This window comes from Pipistrellus hanaki (genome assembly GCF_964339955.1).
Source record: "Pipistrellus hanaki genome assembly, chromosome: 14".
Taxonomy (NCBI): domain Eukaryota; kingdom Metazoa; phylum Chordata; class Mammalia; order Chiroptera; family Vespertilionidae; genus Pipistrellus; species Pipistrellus hanaki.
In genome coordinates, this window is record NC_140516.1 from 19,280,937 (window position 1) to 19,307,526 (window position 26,590).

At 38.1% G+C, this 26,590-nt stretch overlaps 2 protein-coding genes across 7 annotated transcripts in view; one reads left to right on the plus strand and one right to left on the minus strand.

Moving 5' to 3' along the window:
- CTNNA3 (catenin alpha 3) overlaps positions 1–26,590 on the plus strand; it is a 1,202,853-nt gene that overhangs the window by 389,270 nt on the left and 786,993 nt on the right. The window lies entirely within an intron of this gene.
- The window catches only part of LRRTM3 (leucine rich repeat transmembrane neuronal 3), a 152,951-nt gene that overhangs the window by 18,971 nt on the left and 107,390 nt on the right, over positions 1–26,590 (minus strand). Inside the window, exon 3 of one of the 2 annotated variants that reach the window (XM_084904271.1) lies at positions 10,403–10,527. The exons of the other annotated variant lie outside the window; for it this stretch is intronic. Within the exon in view, the coding sequence (XP_084760397.1) occupies positions 10,420–10,527 (108 nt within the window). The 3' untranslated portion in view covers positions 10,403–10,419. Of the gene's footprint in view, positions 1–10,402; positions 10,528–26,590 lie in introns of those variants that run through there. 2 annotated transcript variants of the gene reach the window in all.

The following is a 26,590-nucleotide window of genomic DNA, read 5'->3' on the forward strand; positions in this document are numbered from 1 at the left end:
AGGAGATATTTTTAGGATTATTGGCTTCTTTGGGGCTTTTCAAACCTAGATGTACAAGGTTTACCTGAGATCACACCTTTCCCAGATCTTAGCTGCAGGCCCTGCCCTGTCGCCGTGTTCCTTCTGCATCAGGGGCAGAAAGTTGGGAGCTAGCGGGGACCCTGTACCCTGGTGTCTATTTATGGTGGTTTCTTCAGTTTCTAGGATTCCCCCCTTGATCTATAAAGTGAAATTTCTTATGCACAGCATGTTCTTGTACATCATCTATCACTCCACAAGAAATAGTCAGTGGAGCATAATGGACACCAAATGAGGAATGCAAACCTTGTTTCTAAAACATAAATATGGATGACCCCTGGGTATAAAGGATATAAAGGACTATTGGTGACTTTAAATTTGTGGTGTAGATTCGAGTTGAAGTGGGTTGAGAGTGTCTTAGAGATTGTGTCCTAGTTTCAGAAAACTCTGAATGGGAGCCAAATTATGCCAATGCTCCAAGTCATATAATCAAATGGAGTGCTCTACTGCATTGCATTGGCATTTTCTGTCTCTCTGTGCTTTTGCACTTTCATAATTATATTTGGCCTGGTTGCCTCCCCCTGAATTTGAGAATACCGATGGTAAGAAGACATCAGAAAGAAACTTATAAATCACAATAATTGCCTTGATTATGTTGTCCTAAATAATTTAAGAGGAGTAACATATGTTGGCATCTCTCCCTATCACTTCCCTGCTGATCATATCCTCCTTCAAACCCTTGGATTCCCAATTCACATGCACAGACTTTATAGCAACCCTGCTTTAGGGCTTCCTACATTGCGCATTATCCGCTTTGGAGACGCTGGAGCTGTAGCGTCTCTGACCTGCACATGAATCTTTCCAGGACTTGGGAAGGTCACTCACTCTTCATGTCCTTTTTTAGGGTGTCGACTGATCTCAGCAAAAAATGACTAACAATAGTGTTCTTTTATGTGAGGATTTCAAGATACTCTCCTATGACGTTGTTGTCCCTGAGGGGAAGACTCTTAAACTGACTGAAGTTTGGATAACTTGGATTGAGTTGGTCAAAGTGTGACACACTTGTCTGTGACCTAGTATGTGTCCTACTAGCTCTCAATGATCCCAGCTAATAGCTAAGCCTGAAATGGAACTTTCTAAGCTCTTGGTGGGTTTCATATTATAAACCACTCCTGTTCTTTTTCTCCTCCCTCCCTCATTTCCTCCCTTCTTTTTCTTAATTCATTCATCCAATAAATGATCATTGAATATGTATTATGAGCCAACGACTGTTCAGGGTACTTGTGGATGAGTGAGTAAATAGAAATGGGTAGTAAGTGGCACAGCAAATAGTTGCACAAATACAAATTTTGAAGTTGATTATGGAGGAAAAGCACAGGGACTTGGTCTTGCTGGGTACCTTATGGAAGGTTTTCCTAAGAAAGTTTCATAGGAGCTGAGATGAAGGAATGTAAGAGTGAAGGTGGGAGGAAGCATACTCCAAGCCAAGGTAACACTGAGCCAAGCATCAGAAGAAAGCATGGAAGGAGAGTCCAGAACGGCTGACTAGAGACTACATGCATGGGGATGGGGTAGGGGGGAAGAAGTCTGGTTTGAGATGGGCCCAAGAGGCCATTAGTTCTTTGTAGGCCATTTTATGAATTTTATAGGGAATTTAAAAAGATTCAGATGTTATCATAAAGCACTTGGAAACCAACGAAGGATTTTAAGCAGGAAAATGACATGAATTGATTTGTATTTACAAAAAGATCATTCTGGAGAAATATAAGCAGGAGGGAATATGTGCAAAACTGTTAGGAAATCACTCGAGGGCCCATGAGAGAAATGAGAAGGTCGTGTGGATGGGGCTGGTGCCACGAGGTGGAGGGTATGAGACGAGTTTTCAGGAGCATTTAGCTTGGACAGCATTTGGTGAAGGGATTGGGAATAGGGGTGCATGAGAAGAGGGTCTCAAGGTTTCTGGATGCACATGTGTCCTATGTTGGGGGCATCTCTGGAACAGGATGCACTGCAAGGGTAATGTGTTCACAGTTACCTTGGCTGTGAGTTTGGGTCAGGCAGGATGCAGATGTGGAGGTTTGGACACAGCCAATGGAGATGTTGAGGAGAGAGAGGCTTTGTTCAATTCTGGAGCTCAGGAGGGAGGCCTGGGCCAGAGTAATTAACCAGCATGACAGTGAGAGGACATATGAACTGATTCAGTGTGTTTCCATAGGATAGTTTTCAATTGAACATTAGAACATTCCTTTTTAAACATTTTCCTATTTTATGTTGTATCCTTCATTTAACTCCCTTACCAAAATTTACAAATCCAGTTTCCTGTACTGTTTGGTAACCTGGAATTTCATTCCATCCCATATTATTTTTATAAACTGTAGTCACCCTGTTTTATATTACTTCCAATAATCTTAATATTGTGCTTTTGTTTGAATGAGATATAATTATAAAACATGATATTTGTATTCAATTTTTTATAAATACCCATAACTTCCTTGTGCCCAGAAGCGAATCTGACTGGCTTCAGAAGAATAGGGCTTCGTGTCCTGACAGAGTCCTGGTCTTTGCGCAGGTGGCTGTGCAATTGTGGACTGTGAGGCCGAGTTACTTCTCTCCTTTCCTCTGCATTAATCAGCAAAGTGACCCTGAGCAAGTCACCAGCCTTCCTGGGCCTTTATTACTCATATAGTGAGGAGAGGCTTTCACTAACGTGATCTCCAAGTTGGATTTTGGCTTGAAGATTCTATGAAAAGTAGCATTAATTCTAAGAAAGTAGTTAGGAACAAGGATGGGAAAAGGCAGTTACTTTAAATACTGGAAAAGTTTTAGCTCTCTGGAGGAATTGAATCATCTGAAATTATTCAGGATATGATAAAGGGGAGTTTATGAGGTTTATTTTTAAATCTTTCTACACAGACTGAAAGACAGTTAAATTGCTGCTAAAATGTGAAATGGAGGTGAGCAACATTTTCAGAGGCAGTAAGTAGGGCTGCATTTTACTGGTAAATTCCATCATTCTTAAAAAAAAAAAAAATCAAGATAGAGGTTTATACACAAATGGAGAGAAAAGAAATTGCATGTGCAAATGTAAAATACCATCTGTGCTGCTGAATCCGTTCTGTGCTCCATACCTTCCGTGAAAGAAATGGTTGATTGAAAGCTCCGATTTTGCTGGCTAGCTGTGAAAGCTTCCTGTGTTGCTTATTATGTGTTTTTAAAATTAGATGGTTTTGAATTTGTGAGTTAATTTTTTTCTTAAGTATATTTTTATTGACTTTTACAGAGGAAGGGAGAAGGATAGAGAGTTAGAAACATCAATGAGAGAGAAACATCGATCAGCTGCCTCCTGCACACTCCCTCCTGGGGATGTGCCCGCAACTAAGGTACATGCCCTTGACTGGAATCGAACCTGGGACCCTTCAGTCCACAGGCCAGCGCTCTATCCACTGAGCCAAACCAGTTTCAATGTGAGTTAATTTTTTAACCCTATTTGTCCAGGCCTCCTAACTCAGGAAGCATGCATTTTAGTAAACCCACAATTCAAACCATATTCAACTCAATCAATAGTAATGTGCACTTGCGAAGTGCCAAACAACAGACCAAGGGCTCTTCGTGAGCTCAGACGTTTGGATGAACTTCGTTTGCCTCCTGGTGGCAGCTGGGACCCATCTAGTTCTCTGGACTGGAGAGCTTCATCTGTACTTACTTTGAGAAAATATTGAACATTGGCAGGAGAACAAGTATGCAGCCTCATTAAGTTAGGGAAGCTTAAGTGTCTCCAATTTCACCCCTCGTTTCTGTCCCATCCTAATAATGGTATGTGCCAAACCTGAGGGCAGGCCCAAGACAACTTTGCTCTCATGTACCCTTTGCCATGAATTTAAGGACAGTTGGCTCCTCTCTCAGGTTTACTTTTTATTTTTCCCCTAAGCTCATCTCTAATTATGGGATGAAATATTTGTTCCAGTTAATACAGCTTGAAATTTAGACCATTGATATCTTACTTGTAAGTAAAGGGTGGGAGGGGTGTGTGTGGAGGGGAGCTTGGGTTTGCTTCTCCACTCCCCCAATTGAAGAAGATTTCAGGCCAGTGTATTCTACATTACCTTTTCTCAGTTAAGAACATTTAAAAATATATATATATTTTATTGATTTTTTTTACAGAGAGGAAGAGAGAGGTATAGAGAGTTAGAAACATCGATAAGAGAGAAACACCGATCAGCTGCCTCTTGCACACCCCCTACTGGGAATGTGCCCGCAACCAAGGTATATGCACTTGACCGGAATCGAACCCGGGACCTTTCAGTCCGCAGGCCGATGCTCTATCCACTGAGCCAAACCGGTTTCGGCTCAGTTAAGAACATTTTTAAATGGCAGCTATTTGCAGAGAATTCTTAAAAGTAAGACAAAACAGCCAAATTTGTATCCTTATCTGTAAACCAGTCACTGCAAATGTATCTTTGAGTTGTTCAGGCAGCAAGGGCTCTGGGAAAACAAACAGATTATTAGAAGCTCAAAGTAGACACCTCAGGTGCCAAGTGCATCCTTAAGTACTTAAGGAGAGAGAATCAATTACACAGGTATTTGCTTAATATGGGAGAGGGAGATAGAGGGCTGCGTATACATTTAGAATTAAATCTGCTTTGTTAAAGTACTGACCATGGTAGTGGGTAGCTTGATTCTTCAATGTGTGACACACACATATAAATCTTCTCCCTCTCCCTTCTCTAAAGCCTTAGTGCTTTTAAGAAATGTATTTTGTGGTTCTGTCTGCACCTATTTAGTTGGCATAAGGGGGAACTTACTAGACACAATCTTTGAATAACATAATAGTCTATGCTTTTAGGTCATTCACGCTAACTAAATTTGTATGCTAAGGTTCAAACTGTTTCTTTGGCACTGTTTTGACACTCTGGTAGATATGAGTACAGTTGTATAATAGAAAGAACTGTATCTGAACCAAGAACTCTGTATTGTTAATTACATTCGACATCACTTAAGTTCTCCAAGTTAAATAATCTATAAGATGTTCTTACATTATTAGAATGAACTGAGGTAATGTGGGAAAAGGCTCTGAAAAGAACAAAGTATTCTTTTCCTTATGTTTAGTATTTTTTTAAAATATATATTTTATTGATTTTTTACAGAGAGGAAGGGAGAGAGATAGAGAGCTTGAAACATCAACCAGCTGCCTCTTGCACACTCCCTATTGGGGACGTGCCCGCAACCAATGTACAAGCCCTTAGCTGGAATCAAACCTGGGACCCTTCAGTCCGCAGATCGACGCTCTACCACTGAGCCAAACTGGTTTCAGCTTGTTTAGTATTTTTTAAGAGCTTTTATTCCTGCCAGGGGCTTTTATTTCTTTTTTGCTATCTCTATTTTGTAAAAACATTTTGTTTTTTTCTTTTTGTCTTTGATTAAAGTACTTTTGGCTCTTTTGTCCCTGTAATTTTAAAAACAGCTCGTCAGATCATTTCTTTTGTAATTATAATAATATTTATATGATTCCCTCTTCTTTCATTCATTAAGCTTAATGACAGCATGTAGTATATTTGATCATATTTGCATTTTAAGAGGGATATTGATGAACTGGAGTATTTTCTAAAGATGACCAATATGGTAAAATATTTAATTGTGAAAAATAAACTTAGGCCGAAACCGGTTTGGCTCCGTGGATAGAGCGTCGGTCTGTGGACTGAAGGGTCCCAGGTTTGATTCCGGTCAGAGGCATGTGCATTTGTTGCGGGCATGTCCCCAGTGGGGGGTGTGCAAGAGGCAGCTGATGGATGATTCTCTCTCATTGATGTTTCTGACTCTATCCCTTTCCCTTCCTCTCTGTAAAAAAACAATAAAATATATATTTAAAAAAATAAACTTAGCATTGGTTCATATTTAGACTAGATGAAAAAGATTTAACAGTGGTGATTCAAACAGATGGAAAAATTTAAGAGGGTAAAATATTTCTATGTTGTTCCAGATTTCAAAATTAGGACAATGAATAGAAAATGCAGGAGAGAACATTCTGTTTCAATATAAAGAGTTTTAAAAACAAATTAGAGCTATCAAAATGTTACTACTTCTTTTTTTTTAAATACTCACCTAAATATATTTTCCCACTAATTTTAGAGAGAATGGAAGAGATGGAAAAGAGACACACAGAGAGAAACATCAATGTGAGAGACACATTGATTGGTTGCCTCTGCATGCTCCCCAACCAGGGGCTAGGGACTGAGCCTGTAACCAAGGAACATGTCCTTGACAAGAATCAAGCTCAGGATCCTTCAGTGCATGGGCTGACACTCTATCCACTGAGCCAAACTGGTGACATCTAGAATGTTATTTCTTTTTCATTTCCAGGTAGGTTGTAGCAGGCCGATTTTTCTTTTGTAGTACCTAGAACAACCCAAATAAGTTAGCTCTATCCTTTCTAGAGTTGTGGAAGCAACAAAGACTACATGAACTAAAATTTCAAGGAGGAAAGGCATGTTGGAATTGTCATTTATTTCTTTTCTCGATGACATTCACTGATTCTGAGTGTGGTCTGAGGGTTGGACTTAGTCCAGGCAGAAGGTGTCTTCTGGGAGAAAGAATAGCCAGAAACATTTTTCTTGATTGATCAATGCTGGGATGACAAATTGGAAACCTCAAGGCTGTGAAACACAGCCAAGTTCCTCCAAGATATGTTTGCTGTGTTTTGAGGCCGCATAAGAATCAGGGGACTAGGCTAAAAGCTTCTAAAAGGCAGAGTGAAAGCTTTAGCAGACTCCTGGTATTTGGGAAACAGACTAACAAATAAAAGCACTTGGCAGGAGGGAGACAAGCCCAAACACAGGGTTTAACTCTTCGTGAAGACATTCACAACATTATTTAAAGCTGAGGATAAAGAAATCAACTGAACACTTCCAAAAGGGGACCTCTGTATTCTTTCTGGGCTGAGAATATAAAGATCCATCAGACTCTCAAAGTGCAGGGCGTGCCATGGCTCAGAAATAGAAATAAACATGAGGCAGATCACTTATGCCCTCCCAAAACCACCTCCCAGCCCTATCCTAGCTGAATCCTTCCTTAGTTTGAGATTAACAACCACTCACCTACCTACCAATGGAAAGGCGAAACTCGATGTAGTGGAAGATAGATAGCATCATTTGGGGATTCTGAAGTCCCTCCCCACATAATTTCTGTTATATGATAAAAGAGTAACCAGATATACAAATAGGTGAAACTATATGACCAATAATCAAAAGAAAAATAGACATTTAAGCAGACAAGTAGGTTATTCGGATATTGCAGATAACTGACAAGACCTTTAAAATAGCTATAATTGATATGTTCAAGAAAGTAGCAAGAAGTACAAAGAAAGGTGGACCAAAGACACAAATGAATCAAAAATTTTGTGACACATGTCCAAAGAGATATTCTTGAACTGACAAACTATCTGAAATGAGGAATTTGATGAATAGGTTGAAAAACACAAGACTAGTGAACTGGAAAGTCTAAAATAAAGCATAGGAAGAGACAGAAAAGGAAAAAGTTAGATAATGTGTAAAAGACACTAAGGATATACTCAACAATTTTAACACATGTAAAATTGAGGGGAGATGAATATTTTTAAGAGTTAAGGCCAGGAATTTTCCATAATTTAAGAAAGATAACAACACAGATTCAAAAAGCTTAACAAAACCCAACAGGATAAGTAAAGTAAAACCATTCATAGACACATCAAATTAAAACTGCTAAAAACCAAAAATAAATCTTACTGACAGTGAAAAAAAGACACATTACCTTTTTCTTTCTCAAAGAGTAAATATAAGATTGAGAACTAACTTTTCAGGGGAAACTAGAAGATAAATGAAAAGCAGAGTGAAGAGAGAAAATAACTGGCAAACTACTAATTTTATAACTAATAAAAATGTATCCTTAAAAATAAAGAAAAAAAGTGTTTTCTGGTTTCAAAATCACACAAAAAATTAAAAACAAAAATAAACTGGGAAGTCATTACTATTATATGAGACCTATGCCAGTGTTTTTCAGCCTTTTTTGGGCAAAGGCACACTTGTTTCATGAAAAAAATCACGAGGCACACCACCATTAGAAAATGTTAAAAAATTTAACTCTGTGCCTATATTGACTATATATAAAGTAATTCTCTTGAATAGGAATCAAATAAACACAAAGAAAGTATTTTATAATTACTTTATTATGAAATATTAAGTAAACAAAATAGTAAAAAATTATAAAATTCTTGTCTTGTCTGCACCTACGGCACACCAGGCAACATCTCGCGGCATACTAGTGTGCCACGGAACAGCGGTTGAAAAACGCTGATCTATGCTAAAAGGAATAATCTAAGGTGAGTCTCTATAACCCTACATAGAATAATGGAAATGTCAGAGACATTGCAGAACACTGCGGAGAATAAATACATGTTAAATGTAAGTGATCATTAAACAATAAGTTATGACATATGGAGTTTAAAATATATATATAAAGCAATATGTAACTGATAATACATGTAAATAAAGGCAGGAAAGGGTAAATAGAGTTATAGAATTATATGGTTAGCAATAGTGAGAAGATAGTGAAAGTCATCATTTTATTACATTGGACCAACTCAAGAATTCATATTCAGGTAATCTTTAAAAAGGATATTTAAAAGAGTATAAGTAAGATGTTAACAGAAATAAAGAGAATGTTAAAAATATTTGACTAATACAAAGAAGAGAAGTTACGAGGAAAAAAGGAGCATAGTAGACAGGACAATTAGAATAGTAAAAAATAGAGGAAAACATAAGAAAAAGTCTTAACTTTGGAAAAGGCAAGAATTTTTTACTTAGGACACAAAAATCACTAACCATAAACCAAGAAAAAAAAAGTCTTGGTTTATAGTAAAACTAAGAACTGTTGTTCATAAAAACATACAATTAAAATAATGAAAATTCATTCATAAAGTGGAAGATATTTTCAATATATATGTGATAAATGACTCATGTCCAGATTCTATATAGAACTCATAAATACAAAAGACAAAGACAAACAGTCCAATAAAAAAAAGAGTAAAAGTCTTCAATGGACATTTTGCATAAGAGTATATCCAAATAGTCAACAAGTGTATAAAAAGTAATTCAACTTGATTAGTCATCGTAGTAACACAAGTTATATAAAAACTAGAAGCCTGAAATCCTCTGAATTTTTCTTTAAAATGTTATACTTTGAACAGCCACCCACATATGTATCTTCTTTCTGTACTAATGGGGTTTGAAACCAAAACCTACTGGTTCTGCTCCCATTTTACCTCTCACTTCTTCTTTAACTCCTACCATTTATCAATTATTGACCGTCCAATGGCCAAGTCTAATGGATTATTTCATTCTTTATTCTTTTTTTGATAGACTTGGGTTACTTTCTGGTAAGGACTTTTTCTTAAAATTATTTCCTCTTGGAGAGATCAACCGAAGGACTTATATGCATGCATATATAAGTCTAACCAATGGACACAGAAACCAGGGGGGTGAGGGCATGAGGGGGAAGGGGGCAATGGGGAGTTAAGGACACATACGGTATGTAATACTTAATCAATAAAGAAAAAAAATTATTTCCCCTTAATTTTCCTGGTATCACTTTCTTCCTGTTCCTCTATTGTCTCTTGTTTTTTCTTAAAATATAATGCTTTCCAAAGTACTATTCTTAGTCTGTTTCTCAAGCAGTAAAATTATTTGTGTGATTCCAACCATTCCTAGGACTTCACTATTTCCCTGTTACTGCCTTCCAAATTCATGACTTTAAACTTCAGACTCTCTTCAGGGTTCCAGACTTAACATGTTAGCCACTCAGTAGATTCACATGTGGGCCCCCAACTTCACATATGCAAGACTCAATTCCTATCTTTTCCTAAAACTTGATCCTCTGTCATTATTCCCATCACCATCTCTATATGTTTAAGACAGACTGGGCACTATTGTTGATTCTCTTGTTCCTATCTCAGGTCTAATCAATTGTTCTTTTCTTTTTTTAAATATGGTAAGACCACTTAACATGAAGTTTACTATGTTAATAAATCTCTAAATAGATAATACAGTATTATAAGCTATAAGCATGATGTTTGTATAGTAACAGATCTCTATAGAGTTTAATCATCTTGCATAACTGAAACTTTATACCCCCTGAATAGCAACTCCCCCCTTCCCCTCCCTCACATCTTCCTTTTTAACATTGCATATTCTTCCCTTCTCTAACCCACTTTTTACCGCTTCAGTTTAGTTTAGTTTAGTTTGTCCCTCATCATTTCTCCAAATAGACTCCACAAAAGATCTATTTTCTAATTTCATACTCAGCCAATGCATTCTGCACAATGATGCCAGCATAGGCTTCTCTTAGGAAAATGTCCTTCAATTTTTAACTTACTCATTTGAGATTCTGTTCAAATGCTCTTTTTGAAGCCAGAACTAACTGCCCTTTACCCAATTCCTCAGGTACAATTGGCGACTCCTTCCTTTGTGGGTCCACTGTATCCTGTTTTAAGCAAGCGTTTATAATATTTTATTGCATTTATTTATGAGACTAGGAGTGTGTCTTATTAATCTTGTGATAATCCAGCACACAAATGTGCCAGGTTTGAAGGACTAAAACAATGAATGGATGATGGCCTGAGGAATGACTAGAGGAATGGAGCATATTCTGAATCTATGTTTTCCAGTTTATCATTTTGACTCACTTGAGTAGTTCTTAACATACTTACTCCTGCCATCACCATGGACATTCTCTAGGAAAAGGGCCAGGCAGTTATTTTTACCAGGTAAGTTTGGAGAACATTGGTCTAAAAGATTTTCTGAATTTGTTCACTTGAAATAAAATTAAACTTATCTTTTTAGCTGTAAGCATTTTCATGCACGTGTTTCTGACCTGAGACCTGTCAAAATTTGTTGACTAATATTATGGAAATGTTATTATAGGGAACAAGCAAATATTTCTGAACCACTAGATAAGGAATAAAATGAATAGGAGTAAATGATTTTGGGTGGGAGGGAACTAGTAACTTTTTTGTGCACGGTCTATTGCTCTATGAATATTAAATGAGCAATACTAATGTGATTGATTTATTTTTCATAAGTTGGTTACACACACACACACACACACACACGCACACACACACACTTTAAAACTTTTTCACTTCTCTGGTATACTGCTCCATATAGCTTGTGAAAACGGACTGGCATGGTTGATTTTCTGGGGAAAAATAAGCACTCAGTTCAAAAATTTATACACAAAGCATCTTCATTCAGATGTGGTTAATATCTAATAGCACATAATCACCTATAAAAATAAAAATTTTAACCTGGTAAATTAAGGGACATGATTCATTTTAAAGGAGGAGTTGTCATGTGTAATCCAGGGGAGAGATTTCATGGCACAACAATAAACATAGGGGCTTGCCTTGACCTGTATGATAGAGATCTTTTGTGCATTACAGTTGTCATTTGTGCTATGCTGTAGCTAAGCTGAGCTTCCTGTTCTATGTCTAGTCTACAGGCCTTTGGTTTTGAAGGTTTTGGTTCCTAAAACATGACCCTTCTGTCTGCCACCATTTATTCTTCACTTGTCTGGATGTGCACTGACCACCAGGGGCAGACACTCTGACCAGTAGGTTAGCTTGCTGCTGTAGTCTGGCTGATTGGGACTGAGTGAGACAGGCTGGACATGCTCAGGAGCCCTCCTGCAATCCTTCCCCAGCTGGCCAACCTTCCATGTCCTTTCCCTTCCCCAGTTGTGCACCAGTGGAGTCCCTCTGCCTGGCCTGCCTCCTCTTGCAATCTGGGACCCCTTGGGGGATGTCAGAGAACCAGTTTCAACCTGATCACACACAGTGCAGGAACTGCCCCCTGGTGGTCAGTGCACTCCCACAGGGGGAGTGCAGCTCAGCCAGAAACTGGGTTCATTGCTGGCAAGTGCAGAGGCGATGGGAGCCTCTCCTACATCCATGGCAGTAGGACATCCCCTAGGGCTCCTGGACAGTGAGAGGGTGCAGGCCAGGCTGAGGGGACTCTTCCCCCCGCCCCCCATCCCACCCCAGTGCATGTATTTCATGCACCAGGCCTCTAGTACTACCTATAAATGATTAAGAAAATAGCCAATTGCCATATGTCTAGTTTACAACCACCCCTCATTTTCATGATATCTTTTCATTCTTACCACAACTCTAAAAAGATGTGCTATCAGCTTTGATTTTCAGATGACGAAATAGATTCATACTGGTCAAATGAGGCCATAGAGCAGGTATGTGGTCAACCTGGGATTGGGAACTGTCTCCTGCTATGACTCCAAAACCTTTTCCTGTTAGGGAAAGAAACCAATTACATTTTTTCCATGTCTGAGAGGGATAAGTAATGCCTTGAACCGTCTACCCTGCGTCTTGGATTCATGGGCATTGCTCTGCTTTGTGGATGTCACATGTCCACTTATACTTTATGAAACTTGCTACGTAGGTTTTGGTGGCTTACAAAGACTAAGGAGATTATATGGCTCTTCTGTAGCTTCAAGGAGGGTTTGTACAGTTACTTCCTTTTTAAATTGAAAATCCTTCCTGTCTCACATAATTTTCATCTCTACCTGAAAGTTACCTGTGAATATGTATGTATAAATTTTCCTGAGAATTTGTTCTCAGCCTAACTGAATTCTTGATTCCCCATGTAATTTAGACAGCAAAACCTGTAAGAAATATATCTTCTTTACCTTCTGTGAATAACATACTGACATGAGCAGAAATTGAAACAAAAAATGTTGAGTAAGGAGAACAAGTCAAAATTACTTTGTTCTAATTAGGGATGTTATAGAGAATTACTATCAATAAAGCTTGCACATTTAATTGTGTCCGAAAACGCTGACTAATAATGAGGGTCTATAATAATAAAAATTAAATGTGAAATTAAGCATTTTTCAATTCTCTTAAAAATAATTTATTTTGTATCTCATAAGTTCATAAAAATTCCCTAGAGGTGGTAATTTCTATTACAGCAGTGCTAGCAATAAGTATGCTTTGCGTATTTATTAATGAAGTTTAACGGAACAATCATTGTAGAAAATGAAATCGAACCTAACCGGAATGCTAATACAGTGTAGTTTTGGACACAAGGCAGATCCAGCAACCCAGGACATCATAGACTATAAGACATAACAATCATGAATTGGAATTTTAACAATTCAGTTGTCAGAATGATATAAGATAAAGGAGAAGTGGTTATGCATACCCATAAAATAAAGCCTAGTTGATAGGCTAATAGCTTTGAGAAGATGACTCAAAGGCTAAACACAGATAAAATGCTATTTAATGAAAGGTTAAACTATTAGGTGTACAGTATGAGACTATGCTTATGCATACAGTCATAGCAGAAGGTAACTTTTGAATTCCATCTAGCCAGATGTGTTATATTTGGTGTGATTGTGGTGTGTGTATGTGTGTATACTTGTATGCGCATACATAGAGTATAAATGGGCACATAAATATACAATTAGATTTAGTTCCTTTTAGAGGAGTCCAGGGCTAGCATGATCCTTCTAGAATGCTCTATCTTTTCAAAGAAACTGTGGAATTCAACATCATAAAGATCGTCTAGCCTAAGCAGCCTCCCAAGAAATTCCCAGCAATATGGGCTATATCATAAGATCTTACATATAGTGCAGGTCAACCTCACTTGGCTCATGTCGATTGTATGTGTGACTTTGTACATATCAGATGGCTGAATATTTATTCTTTTTTAAAAAAAATATATTTTATTGATTTTTTTACAGAGAGGAAGGGAGAGAGATAGAGAGTTAGAAACATCAATGAGAGAGAGTCATCGATCTGCTGCCTCTTGCACACCCCCCACTGGGGATATGCCCGCAACCAAGGCACATGCCCTTGACCGGAATCAAACCTGGGACCCTTGAGTCCACAGGCAGATACTCTATCCACTGAGCCAAACCGGTTTCAGCTGAATATTTATTCTTAAAGGACCTTAGTCAGTGGGTGAAGACACGTCATATGCATCATTTGAAACTAAGCAGAGATTCATTAGTCACAATCTTTATTTTATTGATTTTTTACAGAGAGGAAGGGAGAGAGATAGAGAGCCAGAAACGTCGATGAGAGAGAAACATCGACCAGCTGCCTCTTACACACCCCCTACTGGGGATGTGCCCACAGCCAAGGTACATGCCCTTGACCGGAATCAAACCCGCGACCTTTCAGTCCACAGACTGATGCTCTACCACTGAACCAAACAAGTTTCGGCAGTCACAATCTTTTAACTACTCAGATCCTTTTCTCTAATGGCTCTAACTCTAGAGATAACTAACTTTTCCAAACCATAAATGCTTATCAGATGCTGCTTTATCTAATGAGATTCTCAGTTTTGCCCTGTATCATTATTGTTGTGACGCCAAATATTTCAGTGTAACACGTGACACTAATACATCTTCAAAGAAATTGGACATCAATTATCATGAAGCACTTTTTTCCTATGCACTGTGATATGGCTGTCTCAAGCACCCACACTTTGTAACTGCCTTCTACATAAGTTGAACTTAGTCTTCCTGATAGCCTGATAATGAGATCTTACTGGCCATACTGCATTGGTCGGGGCTTAGTTAGGAATTAGGAACCACTCCTGCAATGTTAAGCCAGAAGAAATTAATTTCAGCAAATTAGGTGTTTATATGCCATTGGAAAGCTTAGGAGAGAACAGTCACAAAAATGCCCACTGGCTCTCAGCAGGCTAGAAAGCTGTCAAAAGGAGGAAACTGCTGCTGGTTTTGGCTTCTCGGGCACTTTAGTTGGTGATTTTCAGGATGCCCGAAGCCCAGGCAAACTTCAGGTCTGACACCTGCCTGCCAGGAGGTGTTGGAGAATAATGATTTTTTTTAAAAAATCTTCTCTGCTTTCCAAACCTCTTGCAAATGCACTTCATTAGCAGATTCTAACCTGGAACTCTGCTGGCAAGGAATTCTGGAAGTTTAGCTTCCAGGCAATGCAGGGCAAATCCTGAATTGATAAAAAAAAAAAATCAAAACAAACAAAAAACAAAACCAAAACAAAACAACAACAACAAAACATTTGGGATTGCTGGCATTCTATTGAGTTCATCTAAACGTCTAGCTCTTTTCTACAATAAATATGTATATTTGATGTTCTCAATTTGCTTTCCTCTATCTGAACACACACACACACACACACACACACACACACACACACACACACACTTTGCGAATGTCTGGGAAAATTCCAAAGCAAGAAGATACATTTATTTTTTCAAGTTAATCATCTGTGCACTTACAAGATAATACTAAAGCATGTCATTCTATCACTGATATTTAGCTTCACTAATTTGAAGCCTCTTCAAAATATGTCTTTAAACAGTAACACTGCGGTGCCCTCTCAGAAGTCAAGACCTGCTTCACGGGGTAGGTGTGAACTCAAAACACTTGGACTTGAATATTTGGTGGTTACTTTCCTCAAGGGAAAGCAGAAGAGGGGGAGGTAGTATTAAAGGACTAATCTCAGGGAGAAGAGAGAGACATCCAAAGAACAGGAGAGAAAGTGAGAGGAAGCTCAGTGTGGAGATGGGTGTGGAATGTGATGAGAACAGACTGGAGGATGCAGGGCAGTGACCTTGAAACTTTACAGATGGTATGTCTTGAAGTGAGCCCAACTTGTGTTGCTGGGCTAAGATTCGTTGCAATTCAAAGACACTATTTAGCTCAGCAAACTTTTCTAACAGACTAGAGAAGAAACGATCAGACTAGAGAAGAAGCCAATCCAGCAGGAAGCAGGGTTGCTAATGCAGTGCTTAGTGACTGTGACTAATTAGAGAACTTAATTAAGCTGTCAAGAAAGAATAAAGATAATCATTCTCAGTCAGTCTCTACTCTTTTGCACCAGGGAGCAGGAGGAAATCCATTTTCTCCTGGGCCATCGCATGCTCCTTCCTTTCTCATTTGATATTGGTATGACCTCACGTGCACCTTCCCGAAGTGATCCAGATTATACGAGTCAATGACATGCTTTGCCTCTTGTTTCATCATGCTGTAGCAATTTTATCCATATCTGAGTTCTCGGTTATAGAAAATGTTTGAAGTTGCTACTTTAAGTCTGACCTATTTCCACTGCAGTCCAATAGTTACAGTTATTATTGTTGTTGTCGTCATTGTTAATGCCAATTCTTATTTTGATAATCGTGGAAATACCAGTGATACTAATTGGGCTAATCATAGTATCATTATCTCCTGAAATATATGAAGTCTGCGTTTATAATTGGTAAAAATAATAGATGTTGCTTATTATTCATGCTGAAAACCATACATACCTATATCTAAGGCACATTCAACCTACAAAACCCTGATTAGATGGGTTTTATGAAACATTGCCAAGATGGAAAACCTAAGGCAGAGAGAATTTTATGAGCGTAAGGTGTCACACAACTAATAGGGGGTGAAGCTGGGATATGGACATAGTTCCTTTTGACCTTGCTATGCTAAATAGCCATGGCTTATAGTTACTGGTTATTTAGCTAGAATTTAGCTAACCACGAGATTATTTGGACTAGAGTCAGTGTGTGTGTGTGTGTGTGTGTGTGTGTGTGTGTGTGTGTGTGTTTATTGACTTTGAACAGCTGTATAATTTGTATATTTGTTTATGGAAAAAATGGTTTCATAAGCAAATGTCCAAGGATAACCTCGTATCATGTGGCAGGAAAATGTAGTTTCCATATTCAGTCACCACAGAGTTTCAAAACAGAATCAGTGAGAATGGAGTCAGCTTCAAAGCAACACATCCTCTTGACTAGAAGAACCATTCTAGGTCCAACTATCAGGCTGTCTCTTAACATGAAGAGAATGAATGAATTTGTGTTTATTTTATGTGTATAATGTACTCTGGTCTGGAGGCAGGTAGTTTGTCCAAGAAGGATTTCAGATCTTTTGAACTGAAGGGTTTTATAAAGAAAGTACAGACAGAGCTCAGTTATTCTACTACATGGAAAATGTATTGACAAACTGTATATTGCTTATTTACTTACTCATTGACTTATTTGGTTAGGTATAGTTCTTGAAAATCATACTGGCTGAAATGTATTACATATTATTGTTGTTTTATGGGTGAAAGATGGTTTGTTTTGCAACTATTTTTCTGTTACTAACTATTCTGGGATAGCCTCATTGTCATCCTTAATATCGATATGAATGCTGAAGTTTGTGACTGTCCTCTGGTGTCATTCAACCCTTGAGATATAGAAAATGCTTGAGAGAGATGGTGTTCAGAGATACAGACCAGGAGTTCTTGGTCTCACAGGCCTCGACAGTTATGCATGCAGGGGAACCCTCATCAAGAAAAAGAAAACAACATGTGAACACAAAATTGTTACAAAAGTGAATGGTAGGAGTATTACTGGAATCCATTCCTACATCGGGAAGACTAGCAATGACTGACTGTACAATGTTGTAACAGTAAACCACAGAAACACAGCTCACTATCTGAAAAAGAAGTTCCAGGCATATTCTATCTAGCCAGACTCCAGCATGTCTACAAGCACCCAGTGCCACCCAACAAGAGCAGCACCAGTCATATTCCTGACACGAAAGTGACAGCACAAGACTGTACCTCTGCCCTGAGGCTACATCAATAGTGTAACCTGTGTAAGCACAGGCATGCATGTTTAGTAGTGTTCTAACAGGTGGCTTTAACATGCTGGAAAGAATTAATTTAGGTATTTTTAAAGAAAAGTAAATTCTTGCTGCTAAGTCTACTGAACTCTTCTTTTTTTGAGGGTACATATACAAGTTACATAGTTATTCTCATAATTTTGTTTATTGTCAGATTCAGATGGCAAATAAGATGAACTGACTGAAAAGTAAGGAAGTTGCTTGAGAAGTTAATAGAACATTTGATTTTGTAAAGAACATTGAGTTCATGGAGCTTGGCAACTGTTAATAGGATGTTGAGGTATTTTTTTTTTATATTTGGAAACAACATTTTCCCCCATTAGTAGAAAATTTAATTTAGCATAGAAAAAGAATCTAAAGTCATAAAATATTTAGAAAATTTGACTCAGCAGGGTGATTTTTTTCTTTCCAAAATGTTGACCTCTTCTAAGGCAATTCTTCATTTTACCTGCTATTTGCAAAAGACACCCATCTTTCCTCAAAAGAAAACTAATACATGTACAGTTCAACTGTTCTCCAGGCCAGAATATTATTCCTCAATTGAATGTTGCTTTTTTCTCGACTTAAACTAAGAATATTTTCTTAATCTGGAGATTTTAGGTAAATATTTTAATTCCTTAAACATACACATCAGTCTTAGCATTTTATCTTTAATTAGAAATGTATACCAACCATATTTTATAATAATCATTATGGCTCAGATAATCAACTCCTATGTGAGATCAACTCCATGCATAGAATTTATTTTAGGGTATAGGAAGGCTAACTTTTTATTTTCTCAGGGGACATGAAAACATGACATTATTCTTTCCATTACTTTATGAGCATTCTCCCATCCCCATCTCAACAATATAACACACATATATTGTGGCAATAGAATTTAAGAAATGAGGTGGGAGTAGAGTAGTATACTCATGAGAAAACATAATACTATCAGTGTAAATGAAACCTGAAAATATTTCTCCTATCCCACAATCCCCTGCCAATAATTAAATCCATATTCATGGTGGATTATGGGACAACTGTTTACAATAGCAGTTTCTCATTAGGGATATGGAGGTTATTTGGGAAATTTAAGATGCCCCTGATATCTTTATGGCTTTAAAGAACCTTTGAGATACATCTTTCTCTCTCTGCCCAGTGTTAGCTCTGAGGTCTGAAATTCCCAGGCCTGATTCCCACAGAAACACCAGCGATTTATTTTTATTTTTATTTTTTTACAAAGAACAAAGCCAGTGGTAAGTGATATTTCATCTATATTTTCTGAGACATTGTCTGCATTGATTAAATTTTGTGTCACATTGAATATTTATTGGCTAGAAAAAATTTCTGTAACGTCTTAGCCTGCTCACAGCATTGTTTCTTCTCCGGTTTTGAAGTTTTCCTTTTCATTGTCTTACTCCTTTTAGTCAAAATAACACCTCTTTGTTTCTTAATTATCCCTTTGAAATTGGAACTGAAATTGGTTCTGTTACATATCTGTGTCCATCTTTGCTTTCTTTGTCTGGTGATTCCACTGCCCTCTTTTTGCTCCCTCCCCATGATTCTTATAGATTATTAGCCCCCACCTTTGCCTCTCACCCCAACGACATAACTCAGTGGGAAGCTATAGGCGGCTCTCATACCTGCACTTATGATGGCACCCAAGGAAGAGAAAAGAACAAACTTATGCTCCATGCTGGGTACCACATGTTCTGTGGAAAGTTGAGACTGACAGCATATCTCAAAGATACTCGGGTAGGAACTGCTGAAGCTGAGATTTGGACCCAGGACTTGCTGACTCCAAAACACGTTTCCTTCTATTTTCACTGCTTCTTTTTGATGAAATAAAAACTGTGATGTCCTGATTAATCCCTTTATGTTTTATTTTTTATATGGACTTTAAATATTTTTATTGTGGCAATATTTTTGGAAATGAGTTATCTCACAGAGAAAGGGGGTTTGCATATTTGCCAGATTTAGCATTGTTGCGAAGGCCATTCACAACACCCCCTATACTTCCTATGAAGTGCCACAGGTCTCGAGGGAAAGGTGGGGCTTCCTATCTCACAAGGACTCCAAGGTGGTAGTGAACGGTTCAGTTTGCTGGGTTGGCACCTTTAGGAAAGAAAAGGTCATTCCCCAAAGCCAGTGGTTTGCAAACTTCGGCTCGTGAGCCACATGCGGCTCTTTGGCCCCTTGAGTGTGGCTCTTCCACAAAATACCATGGCCTGGGTGAGTCTATTTTGAAGAAGTGGCGTTAGAAGAGGTGTAAGTTTAAAAAAAAATTGGCTCTCAAAAAAAATGTCAATCATTGTACTGTTGATAGTTGGCTCTGTTGACTATTGAGTTTGCTGACCACTGCCCAAAGCCATCTTGAGGTTGAAAAATACTTTAACTGAATGGAAAGAAGGGGGAATGATGCCAGACATCATTCATAATGCCTCTCCCACTCGCCACATTTTTCCCCCCTTTATTTTCCTCAATTTGTGAATATTGCAAACTATCTGACCTGGAGAGAAGAGTAATAAGAAAGAGGTTGAGCATTGCCCTTCTCTATGAAGGAATCTGTAAAGCATTTGTAACCTACCGTTCCTTTGCTTTTAAAAAGTTACAATTGTTGAACCCCTGCTAGGATGATTTTGGGGGAATTCATGCTATAGTGAAGCATTGGGGCAGAGATGGGACAAGAGGCTCAGATTAGCTTGTTGGATCCATGGTGTGATCCTGCTTGTCACTGATCGTTGAATAGTAAGAGTTGCCAGAGAGAAGAAAGAGACTTGACTTTGGGTGGTAAGCCATGATACAGGGTGCAGATGATGTATAATAGACTTGAAACCTGCATTGTACACTTGAAACCTGTATGGTTTTATTAACCAAGGTCACCATAATAAATTCATTTAAAAAAAAGTTAACTGTTAAAAACCTTATAGGTCACAGTGATGTCTTTGTTAAATATTAATATATTTATTCTTTACCTTCCTACCTTACATTTTGGAATAAATTTTTATACTTCAATTCTGGTGAAAATGTGTATTATTGGGGAATATTCTCCTTATTGACAAACTTATAACTAAAATGCTGACTGATCCTGAAGTGCTTTCTGAATCATTACTCCCATTTATGTGAGTCAGTGGAATTACAAACGGTACCGGCCTGCTAACATTTGAGGTGGTAAATATTAAGTGTCTGGAATCTATAAAGAGGGAGAAAAATAAGGAAATTGGCCAGTGGATCATTTAAGAGATATTCAGGTCATGTTGGGGAGAGAGCTACTATTTCTAGGTTGTATTGTTTGACATACTGTCATTAAGGAAGCTTAAAGTCTCACTGACCTTTTGGGGGACAATTGTGATTGCATAGCCCTTTCTAGCAAAAGTCATACATAAATTCATGCTCATTTAAATCTGTGGCCCCCAGATTTTATCTTGGTTTTAAAAGATAAATCTTAATGGGAAACTGAGTAAATTCCCATTACAGTTCTCCCACTCCCTCCCCCCCCCCCCCCCACACACACACTTTACAATTCTTTTAATTGAGTTCTTTTCACCCATCTGGTTCCAGGACCTATTGTTTAATTCTTCAATGATACTAACTGGTAGAATTTCCAAGGGATTTGCCATTTAGAAGGGCACCCTAAGAGAATAAGAAGTGCTTAAGATGGAAATAAATGAATTTATGCTGCTTGCGCTCTGGATAATGAAGGCAATATTTTTAGTACTAGCTCTATTTCAAGCTCCTTCAAATGATATGCATATAAATACTGACTGATGGGCAGCTTGGTAAATATAATCTAAACATTCTCAGCATTTGGCTTTGAATGTATTATCATATGTTCCCCAAGCTTGCCAGATAATAAAAATTGCTGGAGACATTTTTTAAAAATTCAGATTCCTTATTTGCCAGCCCGGATCAATGGAATATCTTTGCATTTGTATTTATATACAGTTTTGGGATTGACATCTTTGGGAAACAATGCATCATAGTATTTAAGTGGTCTTTTTTTTCCTACGTACACTACAACTAATATTTTGAGATGATTTGTTCTCAGAAAACAGAATATTATGATAAAATAGTTGTTTTATATAGTTATGATTATTACAAAGCTTTTGTTTTATAGGATGGTGTAACTTTAACATTTTGTAACTTCATTTTCTACCTGTTTTTTTTTTTTTTTTAATATATGTTTTTATTGATTTCAGAGAGGAAGGGAGAGAAAATGAGATATAGAAACATCAGTGATGAGAGGGAATCATTGATTGGCTGCCTCCTGCAAACCCCTCTGGGGACTGAGCCTGCAACCTAGGCATGTGCCCTTGATCAGTAATCGAACCTGGGACCCTTCAGTCCGCAGGCTGACACTCTATCCATTGAGCTAAACCGGCTAGTGCTCTATCTGCTTGTTTTTTAAAATATATTTTATTGATTTTAGAGAGGAAGGGAGAGGGAGAGGGAGACAGAAACATCAATGATGAGAGAAAGAATCATTGATTGGCTGCCTCCTGCAAGCCCCCTACTGGGGATTGAGCCCACAATTCAGGCCTGTGCCCTTGGCTGGAATCGAACCTGGGACTTCTCAGTCTGCAGGCTGATGCTTTATCCTTTTTTTTTTTTTTTTTAAATGTTATTTTCCTTTATAACTTAAACACACAGTTAATTTAAATATACACAACTGAAATACAGCAAGCATCCTATTGACATGGTTGCTGCCTAAGGAGTGCTATTATTATTTCAGTTGCATTATATTTACAATTTATAAAATTTATTCTTAGGGCTAACATCAATGTTTAAAATAAATCTCAAGAGCAACATAGGAGACCGGATTCGGATCTGTTTTTTTTTTTTTTGTTTGTTTGTTTTTTTTTGTAGCAGTAAAACTTGTTGGCCAACAGGCTGTACTATATGTGACAACTTGAAAAGTGTATCAGTTGAATTTAAGTGTGAACTTTGTTAGAATGATCAGATTTGGCATTTTGATGCATAATCTAGGATATAGTATGTTCTTTTAAAAGTCAAATATGGTAACATCTAGGAAAATCTGTGTATTATTTAAAGGAGCAGATGAGGAAAATATAATTCTTATTTTATATATTACTAAAGATTTTAGGAAAGAGTGGCTTTTAGTGACAGATGATAGCAAAATGTAAGAAGAAAAAAAAATACAGTATTATGGGAGCCATAATGACTGATTGTGTCATTTAGTTGTTAAAAGTGTCCAGAGACACAGACTACAGGGTGGTGAAGGCATGGGTTGGAGGTGTATATTGGGGGACTAGATGGAGGGGGAACATTGAAGGAAAAACACATGGGCACTCTGTAACATTCTTAACAATGACGGTCTTTAAGAAGTGTGCAGAGAAAACAGATCAATGGAAATGTCTTTGGAGGCCACTGACTTCCCTTTGCCTTACGTTGCCCAGTAAGGCACAGAGTAAAATCCCGAAGGCATTTACGGGTTAAGTGTAGAAGAGTTAGACATGAAGTGTTTAGACCAGCGTTTTTCAACCGCTGTTCCGCGGCACACTAGTGTGCCGCGAGATGTTGCCTGGTGTGCCGTAGGTGCAGACAAGACAAGAATTTTATAATTTTTCACTATTTTGTTTACTTAATATTTCATAATAAAGTAATTATAAAATACTTTCTTTGTGTTTATTTGATTCCTATTCAAGAGAATTACTTTATATATAGTCAATGTAGGCACAGAGTTAAATTTTTTAACATTTTCTAATGGTGGTGTGCCTCGTGATTTTTTTCATGAAACAAGTGTGCCTTTGCCCAAAAAAGGTTGAAAAACACTGGTTTAGACTAAGAATGGGAGAGAATTTAGGGATGATCTAGTCTAATTTATGCAACTGAGAGACAGAGGCTGAGAACTAGAGCTATACTGCCACCCAGGTGACAAGACCTCATTCCTGTGAGGGCACCGCTGTGCCACCGCCTTTCTTTCTTGTTTATGTGTGTCTGTAAATATTTTATCTTCCTGCGCATACGGTTCTTGAAACAGCAGCTGCGTCTTATGTCACTTTGTGGCTGTGCCAAGAGCTGCAGTAAACAAATGTTTGTTGTTGGTGTGGGGCTGATTTGTGGGGAAGACTCCCTTACCTCTGCAGAGAACGTGATGTGTGCTGTCAGCCTGGCAAATAAAGAATCGAATCGTCGCTAGTGTGTAAGGAATCCAAACAAAGCCTTGCATCGCACTTTAAGATCCTACACTGTCAGAAGAGACCACGGCATAAAAGTCTACACCCGCCACCCACGACCCCCACCCCGTGTTCAGTAAGCTAAAACCCCAGTGGGTAATTCGATGCAAGTGGCTGCTTCCGCTTTAGTGGGAGAGGAAGAGTCAGTGCCTCTTGCCGTTGCTCTCAGAAGTCGTTTGCATTCTGTGCAGAACCTGGGCCTGGGGAACCACACCAGCCCGGCGTGCAAAGGCGCCTGGACAGAACAGCCCGGCAATGTCTCCCCACTGGAGCTGCCCAGGGAAGGGGGTCTCCTGTTTCACTGTAGGAACCGGCAGCTCAATTTAATTCTGAGTCAGAGCCTATCCCTCCTGTGATCTCACCTGAAGGTGCACTTTTATTTTCCTCTCCGTATTCTTAAGTCATTTGGAGAAATCTAACACTCATGTTTTCAAATGACATCAGCTCAGCTAAGGATATATTTTCCTCTCTATAAAATTTAGTGGCAAAGAAAGGAAACTGAGTGTGCAAGGAAAGGAGGGAGGGGGACTAGCATATGTACGTTGTTTGATAGTTGACAGGTCAGTTACCGTGTGGGGTGTGATATGCAATTAAATGAAGGGTGATGCTTCCCTCTTACCCGCATTGCAGACTCTTTGTGGCACGTTACGCATGCATTCTGCATGCGATATGCACAACGGAGCGTCCTAGCTTAGTGCAAGGGATCCGGGCAATGGAAAGCTGAAGGAGGAAATGCATATTCACTTTATAATCGTTAAACTTAGGTGGAATTTGTGCAAGTCTGGTCACAATTGATCAGTTGACGAGATCAGAGTCTAGTAATTTATTAATGGAGAGTCGCATTCAATGAACTTAAGGGTAAATAAGAAGCAATGTAAGTTTCAACTCTAAACTCACTGAGGGATTTCTAACTATGAAGTTCACCATATCCTAAGACTAATGCTTAGAAAACATGTACTTGTGCCAAATGTGTGTACATATATATTAACTATAGTATCTATTGTGTATACCATATGCACACATTGATGTTTAACCTTTGATCTTTCTACTGTAAGTACTACTGCATAGACTATTTGCATCTAGATTTTGCATATAGATTGGGGTTGATAAGGCAGTTTTCTACGTGGGGTAGTCTGAGGTTGTCAGGGATAATTTCCTTACTGAAATTCTATTGTTTTGAAAAGTCATGGTTTTTCACTTGACAATTGTTTAGGGTGTTTCTTTTTTCTTCAAATAAAATGCATTGCATTCTGGTGAAGTAAACACTTGAAATTTGATCACCTAGACCTTGGAGGAATTGACTGCTAGTTAACCGAGTGCATTTCTATAACAGGAAACAAGTAAATGTATTAGGTCAAGGATATATTTTGGTTACAGAGTAATTATACTGATAATTACATTTGACTTGTAAATTCATTTTGTGATTTCCATGTAGCTCATAAATAACTGTGTTTTGGATCAAAGGGTTTCAGTTTTATCACTTTTTCTCTGCCATGGGAGTGCTATTGAGCCCTCATCATTAATTGAGTTTTTTGAACAATAATTGCCCTATTGCCTCATCAGGCATAGGCAACAAGATCAACCTGGAAATAAATGGCTTCTGCTTTCTGTTTCCACCTTCTATCCTCTTCTCGCAGACTCTGCTTTAAATGATGCTACTTCCATTAGTAAAGTAACATTTTCCTACAGAGAATGATTACTGAGTTCCCACAATAGACCACAAGTTATCACAGTTTTCTGACTGGCGCTTTTAAGATAAGGATATAGTTATGTTCACACACTTTTTGACACAAGTATTTAACCCTATTCCAAGGCAATAGCATTGAAGAACAACTAAATATGCTATAGCAAGTTGAATAAGTAGAACTTGAGCAGGAGGATACTTTAAAAAAAAGGAGGAGAAGATGAACTAGAAACAGTAGAGACACTATGGTATTATTAATGTTAGGAGATGCCGCCAATCTTAAGAATGAGAATGTTCAGTTATTGGCATTTTGGCATTTTCTGTTGTCTTCTCTAGTTTGCTCATTTTATCTTACACTTTTTTGTTTTTGTTTTTGTTACTGGAATTTTATTGTAAAAGGTGTGCAGTGCTTTACAATATACTCTGAAGCTCTCATAATAAAAGGCATCAAAAGTTTCAAAGGCATAAATTTTCTTCTTCTTTGAGTGATGACAGGAGAAAATCAGCATACTGTTCTGCATTTTGTTCCATTATCCTCTGTCTAAACTCCATTTTGTGATCAGCAGAAGCAGAGAGTCGGGTTCAGAAAGGAATTCTGGATCTTGAATATGTGGTTCAGCGAGGCAGGGTTTGCAAACAAGCCATGGTTCCATCCCTCCCCTCCGTATCCTCCATCCCAGTGGCTAATTATTACTTTCTTATGCATCTCTGATCTCCTTTTCCTTTTCCTTAAAGTCACTGATCTCGAAGGAAGATAGTGCCCAAATTATCTTTGGGCAATTAATTCCTATGTACTCCCCTCAAGAAGGCCCATTAAAACCTCCAATGGGCCTGATAATATTTGCGGCATTTACTGAGCGCTGAGTAAGGGCCAGACATTATCCTAAATGTTGCAAATGTGTTTAATTCTCATATTGACTCTAATAAGTGAGAACAATTATTATAACCATTTTACATTTTAGAAACTGAAACCCAGCATGATTAAATAACTAGCTCGCCTGTGGCAGGTCGAGGTTTT